Source organism: Argiope bruennichi, chromosome 9, assembly GCF_947563725.1.
Source record: "Argiope bruennichi chromosome 9, qqArgBrue1.1, whole genome shotgun sequence".
NCBI classification, from domain to species: domain Eukaryota; kingdom Metazoa; phylum Arthropoda; class Arachnida; order Araneae; family Araneidae; genus Argiope; species Argiope bruennichi.
In genome coordinates, this window is record NC_079159.1 from 106,878,436 (window position 1) to 106,899,715 (window position 21,280).

Below are 21,280 nucleotides of genomic sequence, written 5' to 3' on the forward strand. Positions count from 1 at the left end.
AATGAAAATTCAATCAATGAAAACATTATTTACTAGAAACACCTTCTTTTATTCTGTTACTTAAAAATCTTAACAATTTGCTTAAAATTCAATTATATATCAATGGCCTCTAAGAATGATGCAAAAAAAGGATGCTACTTAGTCCTTTTCCCACTACTGCTTAACACTTCACATTCTACTACTTAACTCTTTTTACTTGAATTAGCCTTTCACATTCTGAATATTGAGTAAGTCGCTATTTTAAGTAGTAACGATACCCGACTTCATTGTAGAATCAGTATGTAGGTGGACCTGACACGTTTTAATCTATCTTGGCCAAATGGCCACCATTGGTGTGCACGGAAGTTTATAATGTGTAGCTCCGGTTCAGGTGGCTTCCTAGTCAGCTAATCATAGCCCCCGTGTTGCTCAAAAGGGAGAGTAAATATAATAAATTTAAATGACGGATAATTAATATTTCCGTCATCAATAACCCTTTTGTTCTTTCAAAAATGCCAAGAAATAGGACAAAAAGGAGAAATACATTATATTTTAATGCATCGCGTTCTGAAAGATCAGTGGTGCTTATCCGGAACGAATTGGCTTTTCGAACGATTGTCAATAATTCAAGCCTTCATTAATTGTTGACCTTCATCATTCTGGCACTTAATGAAATATTTTTTTCGAACTGACACTCGTCTTCTTTTTGCCCATAAAAGTTGAATTAGGTTGTTTTCAATGCAAGTGCTCATTCTAAATTTTGTGAAATTAAATGTATCTTAGTAAACGGGTTCGATTTCTTCTCTGCCTTTCGGATAAAACTAAACTAGTTTGGAAGTTTCACCAATTCAACTTTACCCCTCCTCGAATAAAGATTTAGTCATGCCTAGGATTGTTAAAATTAAGCATAGAGTGAAGTGCGTACGCAATATACAAACACAATTTATTTATGCGAACGCATTTACAGCTTATAACAATAATATTTCATTCCTGGATGCATTTGTTTTAAATTGTTTTTGTTTGTCAAGTTCAGTCATCGATATAAAAATATTGTTATAAATGAAAAAAAAGTTACGAATAAATAAATATATTTAAAAGATACAATACAACGTTCTGAAACTTTGCTGCAGATGCATGATGTAAAGTAACCATTTTGCTTTTGCATTTTCTATTAATTTAAATATTAATTGAGAAAAAGAGACATCGGCAACAGAAATCTTTACTAATAATAAAGTGTTACGCTGTTGGTGTTTAGCATTTGATTTAAAGCCCCCGAGTTTTGCATATATATATACAATGGAGGAATATTTTATCTTTGAAATTTTAATTAGAATTAATGAAAAAATAAAACTCTATCTTGGAATTTATTTCCACAATAAATAAATTTTTAAATTTATTTTTGTCTAATTTCTAAAAAAATAAATTGCGTTATTGACCAGAAATTTATATCGTTTCCATCCAATATTAAATCGAGTTATTTTGTTCCATTGTTCAAAAGGATATTGTTTAATATCTATATAAGAAAAAAAATAAGAAAATGAATTTGCAATTCCGTGAAATTTAGAAGGCAGATGAAATACACATTTACATTTATAATAGTGCTATGATGTCATAGAACTGATCTGCATTAGAAAGATTCATGTACATAATGCAAAGAACATATGTAAGACAATTAAAGCAACACAACTTTAATCATGGACATGAAAACATATCCACACGATTTAAATGGAATTACATATAAACAATATTCCGGACGAAACACCTGGTCGTCAAACACAAGTAGTAATGTATAAATTAGTACAAGTGGAAAAACATAACATTTGTAATATAAAATGATATCGATATCAATTTGCATTTACCTGCATCTGCAATCGCTTCATATGTGACTTCCATGTGAACTCGGGAAGCCGGATCCAACCGGTGCGCCAGAGTGTGCGACAATTGAAAAAATTCGGCATCAAATTGGTCCAATCGTTTTAAGAGTGCACAAGAACTGTAAGGAACACCCCGTGCACCTAGAAAAACAAACACCAGTTATTTAATTATATTGCACTCGAAATTCTCCTATTTATTACTTTGAATATAAATGCAGCCAAATTAATTGTGGCGAAATGGGACTGAAAATTAAAATGCAAGAAGTTCTTCGTCTGATACCAATTTGTTATTGCTATAGTGAATAACTGCAAAAGAATTATTGAAATGGAACGTAATATATTTCAGAAAGTATTAAAGCTATAAAAGCAAACAATATTTCATAAAAGTAAAAAGTTTTTTTCTAAAAAATACATATTGTTATATGTGAAAGGAAGTACAATTTTTTATCTTCCATTTAGTTTGATCAAAAATTGGATGCAGATCTACAGTTTTGGTGTCAAAAAGCATTGCATCTAATTTTATGCATCCTAAGTCGCTGCATTGTTGTTAAGGGACAAAGAGATGTCTTTCCAGCAGACATATTTGAAACAAAATTTAGTACAGACACATTTTTTGAATGTGAACGTAAATTTCATTTCTGGCTCCTAAAGTTTTTGTTCCTTGTGTTTGCAAATATAAGGACTTAGAAATACAGCAATCCCAAAAGTAATACTCTGTGAAATTTAAAGCTTGAATAATGGAATAGAGCGGGGGAAAAAATCGAATTTTCGGATATCAAATTTTTATAAAGTTCTAAAGCTGCATCTTTTCATGATAGTCGAACGGAAAAATATTGAAATAATTATTTTAATCTTCATCTCCGCCTTAAATCGACGAATATCAAAATGCCTAAAATCTGAGAAAAATAACAAAAATATCAAAATTTACTTTTATCTACAAATATAAAAAACATGGTATTTGAATTTTAATAGTGTCTCAGGGCTTCCTTCTAATTGCGAAAAAAATTATTTTATAAACTCTGGATTATTTTTTTGAATTTTAGTCCTAAAATATTCATCTTCCATAAAAAATCAAATTTTTACAGATTATAAATGTAAACAATATTTTATAAAGCGATACGGGAAAGGGCAAGATTCATCAATGACAAAGGAAATATAATTTTATGATGGGGAAGATAATGCAATTTCCTAAGAAAAAGTATAAATTGAGATGTATCGAAGAAAAAGGGAAAACGAGACGATGTATCAGTAATATCAGATCGGTGAGTTGAACGAGTAGTGAATTAACCAAGTACAACTAAAATAGCTTGAAGATACTGATATCAGTGAACTGAAAACGAGCGGTTATGGTGAAAAAGTAGAGAACAAAGACGGAAAAATTGTGTTATCCGCTACTTAGAGGTTAGCATTCAACACTGAATGGAGCAATACTGTCGTTTAATTACTTGTTTCATTTTTAGAAGTTAGCATTCAAATATTTATTTATGAGAGTAACTGGGCGAAGAAATGACGAAGTTAATGTTGTTCCCCCACAATATGGTAAACAACTTCTTAGTGAGAAAGTGCCTGATATATATTTTGAGGCAATTAGATTACCATAAATAAAGCTGGTTTTAATAGAGCGAGCGATGCTATCAAAAAGAGCATGAATAAACAACCAATGATTAACGAATGCTTGATGAAATCCGTTTATTTAGCAGAAGAAAAGTATGTAAATGACTTTCCTAGATGTTTTTCAGATATGAGTGGGCACGTTGGCGGTCAAACAACTAAATTTAATTAGTGATGGGAAAGAATTTTCGGAAGGTTGAAGATATTTTTAATACCTGTAGCAAAGTCTTACGATAAACTCTAGATGAAACTATGATCATACATACATCTAGCGCGCACTCAATCGTGAAATATTTCGTAATTCACTTCTAATTATAATGAACTCCTTCTTGTTATAAATAATCGATAAACTTGGTCAGAAAGTGTACATCATTGAGGCTAAATATATTCAAGATTTGAAGCGCTCTCTTAGATATACTGCGATTATAACTTAGCATTGTAATAATCTATATTTCGGAAAAAGAAGTATGTATGAATCATTCAAAACTCACATGTAATACAGGGTGTTCATTAATTATTGTCGGGGTTTCCGTACCTCATAACTTTCGAATAAAAAATATTACGCAAAAACCGATTACGTATTCGTAAATTACAACTCAAAGAATTTTATTAATGATATTAAAGTGTAAAGCTTGCACAAGTTGCACTTTGTAGGCATTCAGCTGAAGGCGATTATGTATTCGTAAATTACAACTCAAAGAATTATGAATACGTAAATTACAACTCAAATAATTATGTATTCGTAAATTACAACTCAAAAAATTATGTATTCGTAAACTACACCTCAAAGAATTATGTATTCGTAAAGTACAACTCAAAGAATCGGCTTCAGCTGAATGCCTACAAAGTGCAACTTGTGCAAGCTTTACACTTTAATATCATTAATAAAATTCTTTGAGTTGTACTTTACGAATACGTAATCGGTTTTTGAGTAATATTTTTTATTCGAAAGTTATGAGGTACGGAAACCCCGACAATAATTAATGAACACCCTGTATATCATAACGACGAAACTTAACCACTGCTAAACACTGTCTTATAGTAAAAATTTCAGTGGATCCATTTTTTTTGTTTGTTTGTTTGTTTAAAAATTCACTACAATCAAAATAATACCCTTTTCGAAACGGGCGTCAGAGAAGACAACCATATTCTTCTTGTTGTATAATCCATCCTTGAATTCTTGTACATTATCGCAGTCCGGAAATCTTCCGGCCATTCCACTGATGATGATATCCTCCGGATCGAAACCCCCCGTGCAGTATTCATGGTCGTCCAGACTCGGATCCATCGTATCAAGGAGAGTGCCTAAAAATAAAGTCAATCATTGTCTAAATGCAATATATCTGTAAACCAAAACATTTTATCGATGCAAACACTTGCTACATCTGATCTAAAATTTTTGCATGTAAAAAGAAATTGCAGTAAGTTAATTATAAAATTTTATATGCTCCTTGAGGTTCCAGCTCGAAGTTTAAAATTAAAAACCTATTATAGTTTGCTCTGTTTGGATTTTGACGCACGAAATCTTAATGTCAGAGAAACGATATATAAAGTCTACACATTTAAAAATCTAAATCCTCAAATGGGTAAATTGTTACCCACATTAATTAAATTGTTACCCACATTAATTAAATTGTTACCCACATTAATTAAAATATTGAAATCATTATACATTGAGCAATAAATGCTCGTAATGATAAGAATACTTTTTCCGCTGTTTTAAATAATTACTTTTTTTTCTTTATAATTTGTTTAGTAGTATAATTGAATTTTGTTCATTAAAATTTCAGTTCAGTTTTTTGGGTTTTTTTTTAAATGTCGAATATTCTCATTTATTTAACACCATTCTCTATTTGCAAAATAAAATCATTTGCATTATTAGAGTAGGTAATAATATTTTTCTTTTGACCTTTTAAATATGTATACTAATGTATTGGAAAAAAAAATTTAAGTCGATAGGAACAAAGAACGCAATATGTGTATATGTAGAATGCATTATTGTTCATTTTCAAGATAGAGTCAAATTGAAACTTATACAGAGCTCCCACTTAGTAACTGAACCGGTTTCACCACTTTTCACTGCCTATTAATCTAGCCATGTTGCAAGTGCAGTTAACCAACCAGAATGTTCTAACATTATAATGCAACCGTGATTAAAAATAGAACTTTCGTTAATTTTGTTAGGATTTTTTCATAGAAATTAGACGGCATGAATATATTAATAACTTGAATGCTACGCTCACTGAAGAAAGCTGGTAATAAAAAAAATCTATTTAATCGTGACATTCAATTCTGATGTATTATATCTTATCACTATAAAAGTAAAATAAAAATACAATAACATAAGTAAAAGTCAACACAAACATTATTTTAAATTATACTTGCACAGTAATGATAAGGGATTCTAATTGGTTAGTGGCAAGATGACGATGAAAACTGAATCAATTGTTGAGTTTGGAAGTTCGGCCACAGTTTTATTCAGCCTTATTTTTCAAAATAAAAAAGGAAGAAAGTACACACCCAGCAATGAAGTACTTAGATATCTTGACCATTCATTAAAAAAAAAATCAAAATCAGTACAATAATTATCGTTGGAGAATTCTTCCGCTGTTTCTTGGTAGAGAATGTATATTAACGCATTTGTTACCTTGAATCATGCTTGGGATTTGAACCGCTATTTAATAAGATATTTACTTGTCCACTGTATTTTAATTGCAGTAGAGAAAAGAATATGTATATAGGAGGTGTGAATAGAGATGCATAATCTACGATTTTTTGAATAACAAATAATTTTGCTATTGTTATTTTTAAATATCTGTTCCAAATATCTGTTATTTCAATCATATTATTAATTTAAAATTAGTATTTAATATTTAATATAAAATTTATTAATTGTAATTAATACTTAATTTACTAACTTGAGTAACGTGCGATTGAATTAATTTATCTATTTCAGCTGACTTCTTAAATTTGATTTTTTTTTCAAAACTATTTATTTAATTTCTGTATTGGAATAAACCATTTTCTGAAAAATTTGAGTTAAATATAAATGTCATTTCTTTAAATTGTTTACTTTAGTTCTATATACTACCAATAGATGGCGCCAGCAGTAAATGGAATATATGCAAAGTCAAATCACAAGCAATTAAGAGCGATTTGTATGGAACAGTGCATCAACACATACGAATACCAGTAAGACAGGTTACTCTCATGAAGTGGAGCGGCGACTTCACACTTTCCAGTGAAGTCACCGCTCCGATCAATTTCAATGATATACAGTGATTCAATATATTCAGTGATACGATGATTCCAATAACCGGTCCGTTCACTTTTCAATCCGTTCACAGATTTCACCTTTTCTGTTATGTTCGATAGCTTCCATTGGACAGATCGTATCGATTGTTACTTTCCAGTGAAGTCACCGCTCCGGTAAATTTCAGTGATATCGTATCGATTGTTACTTTCTATCGTGATCCAAAACCTGTAATCGAAATATCAAAAGTAAGATCGTATCAAGGATTTGAATCACACCCCTCTTTGAAAAGTATTGATCACTTGTATTTGTGACTTTTTGATATTGGTTACGTAATAACCGCTCGTAAAATATACGTCATCCCTAGGTGTGAATAACAGGCGATTCACATGATTAACAACAGAATAAGAAAAGAAATACAGACGTGTTCTACTCGCATCAAATTGTATATTGAAAGAAAACTTCAAATCATTCAATGTCTGTAGAACATAGAAGTGAAGTCCTCCATCATGGTGGAGGTGGAAATATTTGAAGAACACTATACAAAATATTCAGGACCATAGACTCGGTGCATCAGTACGTTCGAAGTTCCTTATAGCCCTCCTTGCAATTTCCCTCTTACTGTCTGGTAAACTCATACAACAATTTCAACAGAAGTGGAAGCTCATCCAGATGTACATGTACATCTGATTTCATGAAATATAATCCCATACAGTTTGCTCTGAGCTTTTGTGAGAGCATCGTCATAGCTGATAGTTTTTACAGGTGATATACGATATCTCTACAGCACTTTTCCATCCGTTCTGGTAATAAAGCTTTACCGTTTTGCCATGCAATTTGAGGAATGTTGTTGAAGTCATTATGAAAGCAAGATGTAGCTCTCAAATCGCAATGCCTTCCGTTTCACGAAGAGTTATGGTAACAATCATAACAGTACTAAAAAATCTGCATTGTATTTAATAAACCAGAGCTGAAAAATCACCTTATTTTCAGTATTCTCAATCATGACAGTACCGAAAATTTGCATGCCACCCCATTTTCTTCTGATTTTGTGAGATATTCAGAAGGTTGAATCCGGACAGAAGTCTTGGTGTGAATTGTGACGTTAATGTCCATTTCTTGTTCTCAGTAAGTCGCAGTTGTTTCATTTTCACTTTTTTTTTATCTCTACCTATTATAGCTAATTTTATCTTTAAAAACTACCTTCCGATCTTAATTTTAGAAATTTACGTAATTAAAAAAATTGTGAATAAATAGTTTTTTGATATAATTTCCGAAAATAATTAACGAAGAAAAATAATTTTTACGCCGTTTTAAGGCCAAAACACTATTTTTTCATTGATGAAAATCTAGTTGCTGTAAAATTATTTAGTCTAGACTTCATTACCCTGTAAATATTTTTGAGTACATATCAACAATATTTCCATTGTTTTGAATGAATCCGAAATCGTTTCCAATGTTCATTAAAATATTTGATCACTTGATTTTCTCCCTTCGTTGATAATTAAAGACGAATTCTGTTTAACATCTACGTAGCTTAAAGGGCGAATAAAAAAGTGAAATTATAATGTCACTTCATTTAGAAGAAAGACAATCCGGACAAAATAGCTGTATAAAGACATGAAACGGGTCTCGATTAGAAAAGTTCATATATACAATGAACAGGGTATATGTAAGACTATTAAAATAACACGACTTTAATGTCGGATAATTTGATAGAGTCATGTACATGAAGCGATTTAAATGAAATATAACCAATAACTTCATCGAACCAATTGATTGCCAAAGGCGATGAGTTTCTAATAAGTACGGTTTGAATTTATGTGCAAATCGTCTAATTTCCAATGATTTTCCAAAATTTATACAAGCATCTTCCTTCTGTAAATATTTTCGAGATTTTATTTTCCTTTATTGTTCATGGCAAGAGAAATGAAAATTCATTTGAATAATGATTACCATCGCGCAAAATTATAAACTACTTATCCCATTCTCATTCATTTTTATTAATAATTTTGTGTTTTATTTTGCTATTTTCATGTTGCATTTTCTTATGGAAACATTTTGTTCGTTTTAAAGTCTTCTAAATTATGTTTTTAATCAAAAGAAATAAATGAGTGCCATTGTATGAACTGATCTCCTATCATTTCGTCCTGATCTTCAACGTATGAGGGGAAATGGAATCTTGATTCAAACCTCCAACGGAATTCGTTTCCTATGAAAAATCTTCAACTTCGAAAGGAATGCTATCCGAAGTATTTGAAGTAGAAGAACCAAGCCAGAAGAATCAGACAAAGGCTGAAACAAAAGCAAATCAAAAACAATGAGGCAAGTTGCAAGCAAATGCTAAACCAGCGGAAATGGTCTCCCCGAAATTTTCTCCTATACTCTCTAATGAAGACGTTATCCCTTTCTCAATACATGAAAATTAGGGGCTTTCAATAAAGCCTTGAATATGTCCATGAGTGTCTAAATTTCATTTATCTAAATCGTTGGATTTTTACTTTTAAAATTATATGAATTCCTTTTGCTGTTTGAATTTAAAGGTATGGAAAAAATATACTTTTATACTTTTCACTGATTTTTTTTATATTTTTATACTTTTAATGTTTAACTCACCCAATTGATATCTCAAGTCTTTTATATCTCGTTTCTTAATTTGATTTCATTGAATAAAATTTTATTTCATTTTATAATTAGAAAATTTTTGTTTTACATTATGAATTTTCAAGCGACTTTAGAGGCACACTTCTTAGTTTCTCGAATATGGAGTATACAAAGAAAAAGTATTTTATTTATCAAAGAACTCGAACTCCAGATTTTTACGAATCTTCAAATTTCAGATCTCCAGCAAGTCTGAAAAATACATTTTTGGAATTATGTCTGACTGTGAACAAGACAATTCAAAAACGCTTTAAACTAGATAGATGAAATGTCGCATGTGGCTTCTACTATAAAATTCTAGAAATATATCCATTAGAGCAAGTGTATCTATACGGATATGAGTTAATGGGATGAAAGCTGCAAAATGAAGAAAGCTGGAGGAATAAAATTTGTTACACATATTTAACATCTAAAGCGTAATATCAAATTCTGCATCCAGTCTATAAAAAAATGACCATTTGTCGGTCGGTACACATATAAACATATATAAATGGTACAAGATAACTCAAAAACGAAATAATTTTGTGACTACAATAAAACATGTATCAAATTTTCATTTTAATCGACTAGAAAAAAAGGTCGGAATATCCATTCGGTCTTCTGGTATTTTAAATATTTACCACACACTAGCGATTAATCACAAAAAATCGCCAAAATGGCACTTTAATAAGCTCTTTCATAATCATTGTTCGTCAAGGCCATTAATAATAACTGAGTTAGAGAATATGCGAGAAATTTTCGGAGGGATCCATTGAATAATTATGCTTTCATGCACATGCTTGTACAGACAGACGAATAGCAAGCTCTTTGATGAATTCAGCTCAAAATTGGATTTGTTAAAACTGTGCACCAAGTTTTATTTATCTAGCTCTTCGCAAGTTATTCTTATCGTGTTTATATTACATTTCCTCTGAACAGATTTCGTTTAAAATTTCAAGGAATTTACAAATTTGTCACAAACAGAACATAACATTTTTTATTCACGAGTTATCATATTTGCAGATAGACAGACATAATTTCAAAAAATATGTTTTTCGGACCATTTGAAGTCTAAAAATTCAAGATTTGTTAAAATTTTAAGGAATCTTTACAATACTTAATCTGTATGCTTCATAGACAAGAAAGTGAAAGGATTATTTCATCTGCTTTTAGAAGCACTTGAAATTTTAAAAGATCTATTTGCGAAAAAGATTCGAAAGAATCGATTCAACGATATATTATTCAAAGGAGATAAAGTTTTGTGAGAAAGTTAATGACAATATTTGCAGAAAAAGGAACGGCAAGCGGAAATCTTGAAAACCAAATAGCACCATTTTTCTTCTGATTATTAAGATACACAACACATTTTTCCGTTCTAAATTTTCTTAATGCTGTTACATTTTTAATATTCCAATTTTCAGCATTTAAAAAAAAAAAAAAAAAAAAAACTCGGATGCTTAAAGTAAGTTTACTTTCCTTCCCTCCAGACTACTTTCAAAGATTAATTACTAGTTAAATGCCTATCCCATGCCCAAAATAATAAAGGTGTCATCCCTTTTCCCGGCATGGACTCTAGGCAAGGCACGGGAGCTTAAACTTTTAATTTCAAAAATTCGCACAGGAGCGTTTCGTGCTTCGTGCGTATAATGAAACAAATTCAATTTATCTAATGCATTGTGTGTGGGTTTTTTTTTAAATTATCGCGTTTTCATAAATGCTAATGTATAGATAAACAGATCTTCAATTCATTTACAGGTTTGGTATTTGATATTTTAAGTGCTAAAATTTTATTTATACAGCTTAGCTTCTTCATGCTTTGTTATTATCGTGTTTATTTGCATTAGGAGAGACAAACTTCCTGTGAATACATTTCGCATAGAATTTGAAAGCAGTTTATAAATTTTGTCTTAAGAAACAGACTAAATTGGATGCATCTGCCTAAAAGGGTTTGTGAATTGTGTTTACAGTCAGCCAGACAAGCAGCTCTCGGAAAAGTCTGAAACTTCAAAATCTCGAGGTCGGATTTTTTATGATTACAATACTTTCTCTTTTTATACTTTCTATTTCCAAATAAAGGAGTCCAGTCGAGTCATTAAATAAATGTTTTTTACTTTAATTCTTTCAAAAGCTTTCCAAAAATTAAAAATTATTCAAAAATAAAAAATGGCAACAGATTATTTTCAAATGACATATTACTACTCTGCTAAAATTGCAATTAAAACTTAATCTTGTATCATATTTCCATCATGTAAAAATTATTAAAGCTCACTTAAATATTTAGACTTACCACGTGTGTATGCACAGAAATCTATTCAGTTTGATCCGAGCGCTGACGATTCAAATTCAGGTGTGAAAAGAATAAATTACGCATCCCACGAAAAAACGTTTATAAAGAATTGAGAAGGCGTGAACCAATTTTAAGACGCAATCAGAACGTCAGGTGATTTCTCCAATCTAGAGAGCAAAATCGTATATTCGATAAAAGAATAATTAAATATAAATTACTCCAGTTCTCTTGGGATAATTTCCTGGAGAAACAGCAAAAGAATTAGAAAAAAAGTGTTTTCAAAGTCACAGTGTTTCAAAATCAATATTTTTTTTTCTCCTTGCCTTATTTACTTACTCTTCAATATGCAATAAATCAGCCTTTTTTTTTCCTCTTAAAAAAACGTTACACAACTTATATTAACATTGAATTTGTCCATGCAGCATTAATTGTACTAGTAATTGATTCAAGAGATAAAAATACGGAAATTGCATTACTTTAGATGACACACATTATTTCATCAAAAATATTACTGCGTTCTTCTCTTGAAATGTAAAATAATTTTTTCATTGAATTATTTTCGAAGTATTCAATACATGTATAATATGAAAGTGGTCCTCTACAGACCAGACTGTTTCACCTACAGTGGTGAACAGTCTGAATTTGGTGGAATATGTACATTTTGGAGAGTAAGAATGCGAATCTCGGAGCGATTTTTTTCTTGAAATTTTAATATTTACGAAATTTATTATAATTATTATAATCTTATTAATATTTACGAAATTTTTGTAACTTTATAAATGTCATTTAATAACACCAATTTATTAGCAGTGAAAAAATTTTCTTGAATTTTCATAATTTTTTAAACATATTTCTTTTTCCGATTTTCAACAATAGATTACGTTACTGCTCTGAAATTAAAAATTTTTTTAGTTTTTAATAAATTATTTAGACTCGAAATTTTCTTTTATTCTCGAGAGCCGAAGAAGAAATATTCTCTTTGATATATGAGTTATTTACAAGAAAAATAAAAAAGTAAAGTTACAATAACACGAAATTTCGAATTCAGATGAACCGGACATTCATGTTTTTAATAGCGCTATGATGTTATGGGGCACGCCCTTCAATAGAAAATTTCACTCGCAGAATAATCAGAAATTAAGTAGGACAATTAAATCACAAGGTTTTAATATATAAAAAGTCGGCGGAATTTTGCTTTATTTGAAATTAAATAAAATATTCATACCTAATTAGTTGACCTCCAGAGGGGACTTTTTAATCCATAAAAGAAGGGTGTGTGTTGTCCTTACGTATTGGCCATCTACATACCATTTGACTTAGAACTACCAAACATAGAATACGGGCTTGGGAAAGTGGGAGTCAGTATATCGGATCAATTTTTTTAAAATTAACCCTTCAACCGGCTGGAACGTAGAAAGTCGCTCCAACGTGTCTCTTGAATACCGGCTGGAACGTAGGAAGTTGCTTTCCGAAAACTGTTTTGAACCCGGCTGGAACGTAGGAAGTTGCTTTCCGCAAACTGCTATTAACCCGGCTCCAACGTAGAAAGTCGTCAATGCTTTCCCCCTTAAATGCAATAAACGGGGTGGGTCATCTGCTTGTTAAGGTCATTTTGTGGTTTTCGCTGACAGTTAGAATTTGGGTGGTCCCTCCAATTAGGGGAACGAACTCCCGAAAAGGGGAAATAACGCTTTTCGTAAGAATTCGCGATTGCAGGATCGATTGGTGATATGAGCTGTATACTTCATTTCTGATTTGGATATTTCATTATTTCGCCACAAATTTAATATCCAAATGAAAACTATTATACTTATTAAAAGTAGGGAATCCCTCATATTTACATGTCATAATCATGTATAACAGTTAATGATTGTGATTAGTTCGCAAAAAAGTACGTTTGAACTTTTAATAATACTTTTATTAAAATGCTGTAAAATATAAAAAAAACAAATCCTTATATAAAATTTTTAAATTTATTTTCATCCCAATTATTAAGCGAGACAAATATTTATTTATAAATGTAATTTTAACTATTGTTTAAGCTTTGTATATAGATTTTGGCCAAGCATTTAATACGTAATGAAAGGCAAATTTGAAAATTTTTGGATCTAATTATTTATTTTTTACTGTTTAGAATGAGTTTTTAGTAAAAGCGTTTTTAATTTTTTTATAGACGTTTTTATTTAAAGTATCTTGATAAATGTAGTTACTATTATTCTCTTATACTGCTTAATATTATTTTTTATTTCACTATTTAAATACAAGCGTTGTTCACTGGTTTTTGCAAATCATATTTGTCTTTCGTTTTTTTTTGGGGGGGGGGAGAGGGCTCAGGTTATAAAAAAAACCGCTTTTTTTATAAATATAAAAAATATTTTTTTAGAAATTATATCTTTAAAATATATAATTATATTATAAATATATATTTAAAATCTCTATAAAAAAATCAAAGCACATTCAAATGGGAGGAAGAGTTGTGTCTTGTGACGGGCTGCGAAAAGCGTAAATGAAAAAAATTACTTGGTAATAATAAGGACTATTAAAAAAAGTTTGGCATATGAAAGAAAGAAAATATATTTAATAAATGGAAAACATTTATTTATATTCTTCAAAATTGGATGATGTGTATGATATTGCTTTGAAGAATAGAATTAATGAATGTATCTGTGCAATTATAATTATTGCTTTGCAATAAAACAGCATTAACTATTTAATGAAATTAAATAAATGCATTAAAGGCTGATACGATTTCTAACTGTTTGAACGTATCACAAGGCTGTGGATTCAGAACTTTTTTTATCTATGGATCTCGGTTCCTTTCAATTGCCAGTATTCGGTAAGAAAATCCATGTGTTTCTCTATGTGAAAGTAGTTTTTCGGCTTGTTCGCATTGTTAAAAGAAGTTTTACGATCAAATCAAGCAGTAAAATGTCGGTAGGTTTAGTGCTTAAAGTTGCCCAAGTTACATTACAAAGAGAAGTGTTACATCTGGTGAACAACAGCCTATTCAAGGAAAATTAGTGTCTCAAAATGGGTTATATAGAACATGCGCCAGGCAGATTGTACAATAGAAGTACTTTTAATACGAATCTTGCATTGAAAGGGAGGATATTTTCCCTTGCTAGGCATTCAGCAAGACAAGAATTAATTCTTGAAAGAGGTTTTGAGTAGTTCTTTTAATCTTTACCATTCTTGAAATTTATGAGTCTTGGATTCAAAAGATTAATTCATCACTCCTGAAAGCGGTGTTCTTTTTATTAAGTTAACGTGGGTATTATGGCAATAATCTATGAAAAAAAGTTTTTAAGGTTTGCTCTTTAATCAGTTTTAGATTTTATGTCAAACAAAGTGTGTGCTCTACTATTTTTGATTTTCATATCCATTAAAGTTTTTTTTTCATAGAAGATTTAAAGACGTATTTCTTAATATATTCAATAATAAGTAATGACTAAAAAATAAAATAAAAAATTCGATTTCTCTGTTCACTAATACAATGCAAGTGGGTTTTCTTACTAAATTTGTTTATATTCTGGTTGAAATTCGGCTATTGATCAGATACTACTGAAGATTGTTTCCAATAGAAAAATTGCTTCCTTTAGGAAATTTATTTCTAATGCACTTCCTAAGGGCAATCCTAATAGCAATTTTCAAAAATGAGCTAAAAATGTTTCACCAATGCTTGATTCTGCACTTGAACTTTATCTAAAGTATAACAGAATTTTTAACAAAAGCATACCACTGAAAGATACTCAGCATTAAATAATTAGTTGGATCATATCTTGATATCAACAATGGAAAAAAATTAGGTTGAAATGATAGAAGCAACAATGAAGACAATTTAATTTCACTTCCATAATGAAATATATTGATGTAAAATATGCTTAAATTCGATAAATTAATATACAAATGTCAAATTAGTTAATTTACTTTTCTTCGAATTACCACGGAAAAATTTTAATTAAAATTTTTACTATGCTTTAAAAATTCATAATTTACGAAAATAGTAGCGTTTGAATTTTTAAAAAGCTATTTGTGAATATTATTTTTACTTTGATAAAAAGTAGTTACAGATGATAAGAACATCATGAGACATTTAACATTATGAGAACATTTTAACATCATGAGACCACGATGAGTCATCTGTGACTAGACCACCAATAACTTGCTGCTTTATCACACCAACATGATTCTCCGACCTGTCTTTGCTAATTAATTCTATGATGTAACAATTCACGCTTATCTCTATTTTTCTTAAAAATATAAAATAACTTATATATATATATTATTTCTGATTTAGCACAACCTTCTTAATATGTAATGTCATTGTTAAGCAAATTTTCTCCCATCCAATTTTTGTGACCGGAGGATAAGATCATTTAAATGAAGAATTTCTGCCCTTCTTGCACAAACTGGAAAAATAAGGAACTGGTAAAATAATAAAATAATTACAGATTCATTAATATCTATAATTTGTTTTATTTTAATGAGTGTGCCAAAATTTGTAGCAAGTATTTTTATTGTTGCAATGAAATAAAAACCTTAATTTTCACTCACTGGTTTTAAACGTTATTGAAGTTATGATTACTTACTCTAGATTGTTTTTCATTTATTTTATTGTGCATCTACCTTTTGAAATTCACATGCAGCGAAATACCTTATAAATATTGCCAGTGAAATTCGTTTGAATTATTCAGAAATGAAGAGCATGGAAGCAAGAGTCTGAAAGGGTAATTCTTAACTGTTGGACACATGCAGCTAAGTCTCATTTTTCGTAAATTATCTACGAGATAATTTACGAATTTTCATAAAAAATCATAATGTTGTAACTTAATAAAATGGGTACAGTTGAAATTTTGATTTCATTGATGGAGTTAGATGAAAGAAAGATTCTTCGCAATATTTAACGCCAGAGAAATGCTTGGATTTATGAAAATATTTCTGCACTGACTATAAGTCATTTTTACCAAGATTTGTGACAAAATTAGGAATGATATAAGAAATTGACATTCAAAATATTCACTTATTAAAAATATGAATGAAATGATGATTTTTATCAGATATAAGCCTCGTGAGTAAATGGATACACTATGTTTTCTTATTTTAGCATTAAAATTAACTTTAAAAATTTATTATTTCAACTTATTTTTTAATTATTTCAAAATAAGATAATTAGTCAAAAATATTCAAGTTAATAATATTTTCATCAACATATTATCATTAAAATATTCACCTACTATATATTGACAAAAGATTGTTTTATTATTTTTCAAAACTTAAAAAAATGAAATGAAAAACAAAAATCAAAAAATAAACAAAAATTTTTTATAAATTTTTATGTATAATTTTCAATAACAGATTATAACAGATTTATATCCGAAATGAATGTAGTATTTTTAAATTAATAATAATTTTTTATAATTTATTTCAATCAGGGAGCTATAAATCATGCTATTTTCATTTCGAATACCAAATATGCGAGTAAAAGGCTTACAACTAAAAATTAGAAAAAACTTAAGTAAAATTCACTGAATGTCAGTAAAAAGAATGTATTATATTCGTAATGCAATTTGATGAATGATAATTCCTTTTAAATAATTTATTAAACAAATTTTTCTATTACTAATAAAAATTTATAAAATCATACTGCGGATTTTTTTTTAAATTTATTTTTGAACAAATTCTATTTTCTGCAAACATTGCAGATTAAAAGAGAAGTTCTTAGTTCTCAGAGCGAAAACCAACTTCTTAGTTGAAAAACCGCATGGCAATTGCCCTGCGTCGACAGATTTATTACTTGATTGATCAGTCAGTCCTATTCAAAATCCCCGGTGTTTAGGGGGTGGCGATGGTCGAGACGCGGGAAAGTTTACCCCCTGTTGTTAATGGTCAGGGGAAAGCAAAAACATACCAGGCCGGTTTAGGAACGTTCTGCCAATTTCTTTTCTAGTAAATTGTGTTCAACCTTTATTTTGACTGCGGCCGTTTTAAGAACATTCTTAAGCTGGACAGCCGACGCTCGATGGGTTAATAATTTGAATTTTAGTTAATAATTTAATTTTGAGGTATTTTTGCGATAACTTCCTAAAATTTTATTGCACAGATATGGTTTTGACATTATTTCAAAATTGAAATAGTTATCTTTTAAATTATATAAATTTAATAATCAAACTTTTTTCTTAAATTCGGCATTTTTTTTTTGCCTAGTTTTCAACAACAGATTTTTTTCCCTTGAAACTCTAACCATTTTCATTGCTTCATCAAATATTTAATAGCGTGATTTTCCTTCAATATTGAAAGAGAATGAAAAAAGGATTATATTTAATATCTTTGTAATTAACAGTACAAAAAAAACGAATTTCAATACCCGAAAAGTTATAAGAGAGATAAACCAAACAGTTGCTCTTTCAATAGCACTATGATGTCATAGAACAGACCTTCATTGGGAAAATTTTTATGCACAAGAACAAAATCTATGTAAGATTATTAAAGTAACGTAGGTTTAATATCTGACAATTTCACAGAATCATGAACATGCAATTACGCCTAAACGATTTAACTGAAATTAAATATTACCAATATTCCTGGCGAAATAGCAGGTTGTAAAAAATTTGTTATAAAATATAGCTATTGAAACAAAATAAGAAGCATAATATTTATATTCTGCATTTATTTTTCTTCCTCTGCATTAAATAAATGACTTATGATTCGCACCCAATCATATATAAATTACATATGATTAAAATTAACTGAATTTAATAATTAGCTTAAAGTGAAGACGCAATAAAAATTGAGCAAAAAACAATAAAAGTCCTGTAAACGATTTTTTTAGAAATTGAATTATATTAAAATCTTTTTTTCTCTGTTTCTTATTTTAACCTCTTACAATATCAATGAAAAATATAACTGCTCTTAGCGAATTCCCTTGCAAATTCAGATAAGGAAACCTGTCTTTTAACAGATAATTATCCTCATCTTCAGATTGGCAAAAAAGTATTTGAAGTTTTCTGAAAAACAATTAATTTAACATCAATGAATAAAGATATTTTAATCGTGTTTATTTTAAATTAGGAAGAAACGTTCGGATAAGGTTCTGAAAAAAATTTGAAAGGTGTAACAAAAATTAGAATGTTGGGTTTAGGAATTTTAAATCTAATTCTTAAAAATTTTCAAGGAAAGTAACTATTTTTTTTAATATTTTTCTCAAAATTTTCACAGTTTTCTCAGGTATTTAATTCTCAATATACTGAATTAGAAACCGAGTGAAAATGTTTGTAACTTCATAGATGTTAAAATTGATCTTGTAAACTATATAAATATTCAACACAATTTTTCTTCTTTAGCTTTCACTGTGGAAGATTCACCACACGATTAAATATTTAATGAAACAATGAAAAGGTTTTGAATTTCTGGACAAAAATGCCATATATTGCTGAAAATAAGGCAAAAAATAATTTTAAAAATGCAAGATTCAGATAAATTTTCTCAACTTTTAAATTAGCATCATTAAAATAAAAAAAATCGAATTTTGAAACAGTGTAAAATTTATTTTTGTGCTTTTATTTTCGAAAGTTACCACACATAAACCCCTAACTTTAGCTTAATTCTTAATTAATTAAAATTAAACTAAAAATGCTATGGGATGCACATTCCCGCACTTAAAATGTTTTGGTTACTATAAGTCGTATACACACACTGACAAATATGAATTTTTATCTTTAGAATTAGTAAAGATAGAGATGGCAGCACTGTCTCTCTTTTAGTCGGAATTATTAATGAAAATATATTTGGTTTTGCTTGCATATTTTTATCGCTGCTGTAAGATAATGTGCATTAATGTTCTGCTTCTTTTCTACAAAATTTGAAAATTGTTTCTTTGAAATCTTAACTGAACTCCCACATTCATTCTTGCGATGAGGGCAGTTTCAAAATCAACGGAGATCTTATGAACAATAACTTTGAAAACTTTCCATTTGAATGAACTTTGCATAGATCAGTTTAAAGCATCTAGACCACCTGCAATGTTATTTCAATAAATAATCATTTTCAGATACATATAACTAGCCCGCATTGATGATCAGTTGTTCGTACCACTATTTATATATTTCAAAAAATTGGCAAAATTAAAAGAATCAGTCCCTCAGGCACAATTGCTAAAACTGATTTCATCAGCATCCCCCTCCCCCTCCTCTTATGAAAGTTAATGTTAGTTATGTCATTAGTGCCCATCCCCCCCCCCTACTGTCCATTTTCGAAAGAAATCTCAAAACACTACTGTGTTTGACTTCGGCAGTAATTCTCAACCACAGCCAGTAAATAAGATATTTAACTTATCGATTACGTCAATTTTTATTTCATAGAAAAGTTCACGACTCCTAGATATGTCATCAAGAATCTCCTACTCTCTCAGCTTTCTTTTTGGAGATATATTACAAAATAAATCCTATACAGGAACTTATTGTGCTTTGATAACAAAAGTTCCAAACATGCATATCTTGAGTGATTTTATCAAAACTTATCCATAAGTTTATATTGATATGGTCGTTGTAGGCAACGACTAATAAGTTGAGATTAAGTTAGCATGTCAATCAACTTTGATAAACTACATCTTATCACTACAAAATTATGATAAAATGCTCTTTTACAATAGTACACATAAAAGTCAAACGTTTAATGAAAGACGGTTCTGACTGGTTAACTATATTTAAAAGTGCTCAAATTATCGAATTGGCAACCGAAAATTGGCGAAATATATCCAAATATTGAGGTTAAGGGCTGCTCTAAAATTTTATTTTGTAATATGTCTTGAAATGAGGAAGGGCAATTACAGACGACCATCGATCACATATTTAGATTTCATTATCTTTCGTGTAGAATTAAAAGACTTCATATCCGTCCAGTAGGTAAAGACGGCGAACTCTACCGCTGATTTTCTCTATTGAGAATGTATAGTGAGACCGAGTATGCTTGATTTCTGTGCAAAATTTATAGTAGAGGAGAGCATGCAAGCATTGATGACACATATAGAGGCCATAAGCATAACAAACACATTTAAAATAGTCACTAATTTTTTGTATAGCAGGGGTAGAGTTTTTTTTTTTTTGTTTGTTTGTTTGTTTCTGAAAAAATTGGCGACTCAAGAACAGGCGATCAATGATGACATATTTAAAGATCACTCACTCACTCACTCACATACTCACACACACACACACACACACACACACACACACACACACACACACACACACACACACACACACACACATATATATATGCTTCTAAACATTGGGTGGAATGTAGCCAAATTTAACATATTTATTATTTAAAACGAGGGAGAATCTGTCATCTTTTTAAATTATGAAAATTAATGAAAAATTAGCTGAAATTAACCAAAATATTTTATTTTTGCCACAGGAAATTATGTCAAAAATAATTTTACTCTTTCTTAAAATTCAAAATTTTACCTCTTTAACGGTACCAACTTTTTTTCTCTGTCCTTTCTCCTCCCCTACATTTGTAATTATTTTTTTTTAATTTATTAGTCGATTTTGGATTTAAAAATTTACATAGATCTCTGAATCATTAGCTGTAAAATCATTTCCCTTGATTTAAATGGCTATGCCACTCATAACAAAGCAT

At 29.7% G+C, this 21,280-nt stretch overlaps 1 protein-coding gene across 1 annotated transcript in view; it reads right to left on the reverse strand.

The window, feature by feature from the left end:
- The window catches only part of LOC129984469 (fatty acid synthase-like), a 66,368-nt gene extending 54,642 nt beyond the window's left edge, over positions 1 to 11,726 (reverse strand). The window contains exons 1-3 of the mRNA XM_056094355.1: positions 11,645 to 11,726; positions 4,578 to 4,769; positions 1,839 to 1,994 (exon numbers count right to left, since the gene is read on the reverse strand). Coding sequence (XP_055950330.1) covers positions 1,839 to 1,994; positions 4,578 to 4,752 — 331 coding nt within the window. The 5' untranslated portion in view covers positions 4,753 to 4,769; positions 11,645 to 11,726. The remainder of the gene's footprint in view (positions 1 to 1,838; positions 1,995 to 4,577; positions 4,770 to 11,644) is intronic.
- Between the last annotated feature and the right edge of the window lie 9,554 nt (positions 11,727 to 21,280).